The 6,252-nt window shown below is 33.1% G+C and overlaps 1 protein-coding gene across 1 annotated transcript; it reads right to left on the bottom strand.

Moving 5' to 3' along the window:
• Positions 1-1,262: 1,262 nt before the first annotated feature.
• Positions 1,263-5,262, bottom strand: LOC119840021. Its single transcript, XM_038366510.1, has 4 exons — positions 4,946-5,262; positions 4,536-4,667; positions 3,701-3,830; positions 1,263-1,446 (listed from the first exon to the last, which is right to left on the bottom strand). Exons 1-4 carry the CDS (start codon positions 5,073-5,075, stop codon positions 1,344-1,346), a joined length of 495 nt encoding a protein of 164 aa, XP_038222438.1. The 5' UTR covers positions 5,076-5,262; the 3' UTR covers positions 1,263-1,343.
• Positions 5,263-6,252: the final 990 nt, after the last annotated feature.

Genomic DNA, 6,252 nt, shown 5'->3' on the forward strand with positions numbered 1-6,252 from the left:
TAGACGCTGACTTATTGGTAGTAGTACCAGAAATTGATGGTAATGGGGCGATGATTAGGCTTCAAGGTTATTTTGTCATTAGACCCTTCCACCCTGAGCATAAAGTTCTATATTATCTCCATTCTGGCTATCTAAGTAAGATGAGTTAGAGGGGGACCCTGAACCTGAACTGGAATACACACATGTGTATTCCAGGTAGTCTACATAGACTACCTGTCCGTATTAAAAAATTGATGGGTCAAATGACGTTACCAGAGACCTCTTTAGAATGATAGAGTGTCATAATAAAATTGCATTCAGTACCATGCTGTCAATTGTAAACTGTCCAACTTAGTCCAGTGAGAGTTAAAAAGTAAACTTTTTAACTAAGTAAGTAGAGGAAGTATGTTTCGGTTATATGATATATGGATTTGATCATATGATATTTTCTTTTTCACGGATTTAATTTCACGGGCTTGTTATGCCATATACATGGAAATTAATAATCCGCATAGTGCTATACAAAAATGTGAAAATATTGCCCTCTAAATATGGGTATCAAATGAGTAAACAGTAAGTGTGAAACACATTGTAAAATATCAAATTCATAAGTGGCCAACAACACAAAATGGTTGAGGGTTTTTTAAATTCTAATTTAATGTTATGAATAATGATTTTTAACGCAACATTTGTAACATTAATATATTATCACGGTTATGGAAATAAGTCTTTATGTGGTGCATTACTATTTTAAATCATAATCTACCGACATCAAAAAGGGAGGAGTTTATCGATGCAACAGATTATTTTGGCTTTGTGCTACCTATGGGTAAACCGATAATTATGATTTTTTTTTAAAGATGGTGCTTCCCTTGTGGTCTCCTCTTAAATTTGGTCTAGTTCTGACAATATAAAGACAAACGGATTAGTGTTTTGTTAAAAAAGTTATTATATAAGTATTATATAATAAATTATTAGCTTTCAAATTATAGGAGACAAAACGTGTTTGATTCCGCGCAATAATACTGACGGGCAAAGCTACAAGGCAGATTAGTTAAATAGAAGATAAAGCTCTGATAACTTTAAAGATAAATTATCAATCACAAGGTACACAAATTTCTAGGAGTACGTTTTTCTATTGAAGAATTTAAAAAGAATATCTATTCGTTTTGTTATCTTATACCTAGCCACATATTTTTTTCTCCATCGTGTTCACCCATGTATGTATTAGATAAGTAATCAATGGGATCAAGGTAGTCAAAATCAAACGCCATTGAACGCTCTTGCTTACATAAAAATTTATTGTACAATGAATAGGAGTATAATGATCTATATAATGTACATTGTTAATACATAATGTAATATTAATGAGATTGAGAAACATTAATTGTAGCCCATACATTATCCAGCTTCGAAGGTGGCAATGTAATCTTCGCTTCGTTCTTGTTGGCGGAATTAGCAGCAGATCTGTAAAAACAAAGATTGCTTTGAGATTGAGGATAGAGACCAGTGATATCGTTACATAATATAAAACAAAGAAGCTTTCCTCCGTCTGTGTGTCTGTGTGCTGATCCTGTCCTTTTAGACAGAGTGATTCTAGAGGAAGGTTTATAGGTATAATTACCATGTATTATTGCACCCGTGCGAATCCGGGGCGAGTGGCTAATTAATAATAATATAATTAGATTAAACTAACGTTAAAAAATTACAGCGCAGTTATTGAAGTATCATAAATATTTAATTATTTATCCTCTGCCTTTAGCGTTTAGGCAACAGATACATATTACAGGGTTGTATGTAATTCATTAAACCTAATATAATATTAGCAATTCGGCTCAGCTCTTCTAAGAATGCTGTTCATTCGTGTAACTTGGTATAGTTATTTGCATAAACGATGTCACTGAGGCAAGATGGTCACCAAGCCGTCGGTATCAACCTTCGCTTATTGATAAATGTAGGTAACGTGTGAACTGTTAACTATGCTAAAGGCGTGCCTGTAACCGCTGTATTTGTTAAAACATAATTTTGACTTTTAAAAACAAAATAATATAATGATAAATCGGTAAAACAATCATGAGCGCCAGAAAACGTAATAGAATCTAGTCAACTTTATAATTTCCCCGGTAACTAGCTTTACCAACCAATAGTAAAATATAAGATTTATTAGTAAAATGTATTGTTTTCTACTTGATTAAAGAATTGTAAACACTACAGACATTTTTTACAGCTCACACATAACGAAGTAAGCGGTTGTTTTAAAAGTAATTGTTTACCTACGCATCGAAATGTCATGTTACAAACTATGTGCGTACTTTAATTACATCTGACTGCAACATAATACTTGGTATCGATGTACATGAACAACCTTATAACATAAAAAGGCTATTGCTAGTATCTCGTAACTATAAGCGTTTTTAAAATGTATGCATGATATAAAATTGTTATGTCAATACCATAACAACATTACAAAACGAGGCTGGATCTCATGTCGTTAAGTAAAGTCATAATTACTTTTAAATGCCATAATATACAAATTTATAACTCAGTAAAAAACATTCTACAGAGGGATGGATCAGTAACGAATTAGGGCAACCTACTCAAAGAAACCTATTACAACTATCTACACAAGCAGACCCTCTGAAATATATACTGAAATTAGGGTATGCCATATTTGCGTTAAGAAATTAACGCACGTACATGTATTTGAAAGTAGAATGTTAAAAAATATCCATCTATTTTTATCTTACGATTTTGTCTGTTATCTTGATTGACATATGAAACAGTCTGGGCGAATAGTAATAATTTTTCTGACTACCAAAATATTATCAACAGATTTGTAGAATCTTAAAAAGGTGATATCTAAGTTAAAGCTTGAACTTTCAATTATTATTCTAGTACGGGTTAAGGTAAAGTCGTAGAGTAAAGAACTATCTGTCACTGGTTCGCAAGCCAGGCGCAAATTCTGTCAATCATTTCTTCCGAACTGAAAACTTATACAAGGATTAATAGAAGTGACGCATTAAGCCCGATGAAGCATGGTGATCGTCAGCTGCACATCCGTTGGTGGGTTGAGCAGCAGTGACCACCACGAAAAATCTGTTTTCCGCCACTTCACTTTGGCTTTAAAGTTTTACAATTTAGAGAAAACCTATTCTATTAAAGAAAGCAAGAAGCACATCACCAGCACGTTTTTTCCACAAGTATGACCAACTGACGACGAATGCACCACCCTATAACCATAACCCTATTACTGATGACTTAAATATCTTGAAGATATTGGTAACCCACTATCTAATATGACAATTTTCAACCCGGATGGAATTGTTTTTTAACGTTCTGCTTAGCAGGTCACACCAACAGAGCGGACGGTCACAATTCTTGATGTATGTAATGTATCTTAATCATTGTTTAAGTTTTAAGTCCTGAAGAAGTTTGCTATAAAGTCTGTTGCTGGCTCAGGTACCAATATGCCTTTTTTATTTTATAGATGAATAATATTTGACAAAATATTAATACCTACAACTGATTTTGAGTTTGAGTGGTGATAATATTACGCTTAGCGATATAGATTATAGAGAGATATTCTAATGAGGCAATGGATAGTGGAAATGTTTCGTGTCTCCTCGGTGATCAATTAAATTATTTCGAAGCAGTTTCTGGATATTGGATCTTTAAATCAAAGTATACAAGAAAATAAAACAATATCACTTAATAAACTTACTGCTGCAATTCCGGATTGAAAGTAAATGCATCATTGATTTTCTTAACATTGTGCGGCGAATAGCGGTTATAAAACCCCCAAATGCTATTCATCAACTTGCTGTTGTATTTGAGCGGCGTCAGCTCCATTACTGAAATATAGAATAGATATATTTTAAATGCATTGCCCATTTTATATATTGCTTATAGTACGTATATTAATCAAATTAACACAAAGCCGGGAATACACTTGCCCGTACCTTGCACAATTGCATACCAGCTCCTTGCCCGCAACAGCTATACGCCATGCCAGGTAAGCATGCCTGTATCTGGCAAGCATGTAGATGATTTACATGACGTGAGAGGAGGCGGTAGCATGCTATTAACTGTCGAATTGTCACCTGTATGTCTATGTACCTACTCGCTTTTTTACTAGATTTGTGTAAAAAAATTGCTTGTTTTTTTGAATTAATTATGTCACGATATGTTTTAAGTTAAAACGAACAAAAATCTGAGTTGCTCTGTTTATAAAAATGAAATGGTCACCCACACACTTGGTTGTTAGTTTCCGAAAGATTCTATAACTGACTTCCAATTTCTCAGAATGCATGCTCAACGGTTACTGAGGCTGATGCAGGTGTGCCAGCTACAGCTATGTATGCACCTACGTTGTGGAAATACAGACATGGCAAGTACGCAACGTGTATGAAAGTACAATTGGTAAAATATGTATAATTCACTGTGCATACAAGCAATTAATCTGTTTCACTGGTCTTTATATTCCGGCCTCTAAATTATGTTCCTACCTATAATTTATGATGCTGTTCTATAGTTTATAAGATTTATAGTTATCTTACATTTAGTGTTGAAAAACTTCATAGGTTCCACTCCTTTTTTTATGTTAGAAACTTTCATATCTCGCTGCGTTTCTCGAATACGAGCGGCTGAGAAAGCGGATGGTGGTATGGCTGCCATTTTCTCTTCACAAGCTGAAATTGTACATTTTAATATGTATTAGTTATTGATTGGTATTGGAGCAGCCAGATTAATAGTTCCTCAATAAGGGTAATAACCTAAGATAAATATCCTTCATTTATGGATATAGTAGGTATATGATTGCATGATATAAATTTACGACACGACTCAAGAATTACAATGCGTATTTGCTTTGACCGAATAGAATATATTTTTGGTAATATTTCAAACTAGACAATAAGGATTACAATTTTAATAATTTTCGTTAATAAGAACTTGGTTAACATCATACCTTTACACACGGTAAAGATGAAATCTTTTACCGATTGAGTATTGAAAGCTTCAGGTTTAGGGCTCGAAATAATTGAGCCGTTAGAGAAAATGGAACTGATATCCAAATTCAATGCACTGGACAGCACCATGAAATCGCAAAGTCAAAGTACAAAAAAGGAGTTAACAGAGAAAGTGAGATTAACCACAAAGACGACTAAAAGAGATGGCGACCAAGATGTCACTGAACAAAATGGCTGCGGAACACCCACTGACCCTTGCGGTTCTTATCAGTTTCTAGCAGCTTGATGGGTCACTTCAAGATAAAGACTACTAAAACAACTTGTGTATAGACGTAATAAAAGATACATTAAACATGCTGCGAATAACGATCAACATAATATTAAAGTCATTTCAGCGTGGTTCAATATTAAGTTAGGTACCTAGCGATTACTTTGGTGTATATTAACTTGCGTTCCTAGTTTTTTAATTAATATGTTCTGGTTGATCGAAAATTAGCTTAGATTCTAAATAGTTTTGCTCAATGGGTTTTTAAAAAACGTCTCTCCTTTTAATGGAGTTCTTATGTATGTATGTATGTACGAACCAAACTTGTACAATTGTCAGTGTTTTGAACAAGAACTTGTATGTAATTTATCATTGATTTTTAAATAAATGTATTGTTTAGGGTAGATATCATAATAATTATTGATGCCGTATTCCTTTGTACAATATTATCATGACCTGTAGGTCCCTAATCTAAATTGGTCACAACTTCATGATAAATTCGCTGACCGAAAAATAAACTAAGTGATAATGGGAAGAACATGATTGCCAAATAATGAGAGAGGACAAACAATTAAGAAAGTATATATCTAGCTATCGTCATAAGGTACTTATTACCTACTCGTGACTTGTACTTTGGAAATCCTGGCTTTGATTTATTAAATTGGAATAAACTTCTTTATCATAACAACTCTAATGAACATTCATCAATAAATCTACACTGTAAGAAGATAAAATATTATAGGTAATTACCATAATAAAAAAGATTAATTGTAATATATAAAATAAATCAACGTGTAATACATATAGCTGGAAACAATTTGCAATATACACATATTTATCACAGATTTATTCGCGTGAAATCACCAGACTTGAATATTCAACTATAGGTGCTTACGTATTTCCCTAATACATCTATATTTCAGTCGTATTATATTACCCTGTTTCTTTTTTACAGTTAAGTCAATAAAATTTTTACCTAAATGATATTTAGCACAGATGTCTTTTATTACACTATTTTCCATTTTGTCTTTTTAGGCACTA

Source organism: Zerene cesonia, chromosome 5 (assembly GCF_012273895.1).
Source record: "Zerene cesonia ecotype Mississippi chromosome 5, Zerene_cesonia_1.1, whole genome shotgun sequence".
In the NCBI taxonomy this organism is placed as follows: Eukaryota; Metazoa; Arthropoda; class Insecta; order Lepidoptera; family Pieridae; genus Zerene; species Zerene cesonia.

What these genes read in the sequence shown, in the direction of transcription:
- LOC119840021 (XM_038366510.1), bottom strand. Translation starts at nt 5,075, where the DNA reads ATGGTGCTGTCCAGTGCATTGAATTTGGATATCAGTTCCATTTTCTCT. An exon ending in CATCTTTACCGTGTGTAAAG is followed by an intron (nt 4,668 to 4,945) that starts GTATGATGTTAA and finishes GTACAATTTCAG; the next exon opens with CTTGTGAAGAGAAAATGGCA. An exon ending in GAAGTTTTTCAACACTAAAT is followed by an intron (nt 3,831 to 4,535) that starts GTAAGATAACTA and finishes TCTATATTTCAG; the next exon opens with TAATGGAGCTGACGCCGCTC.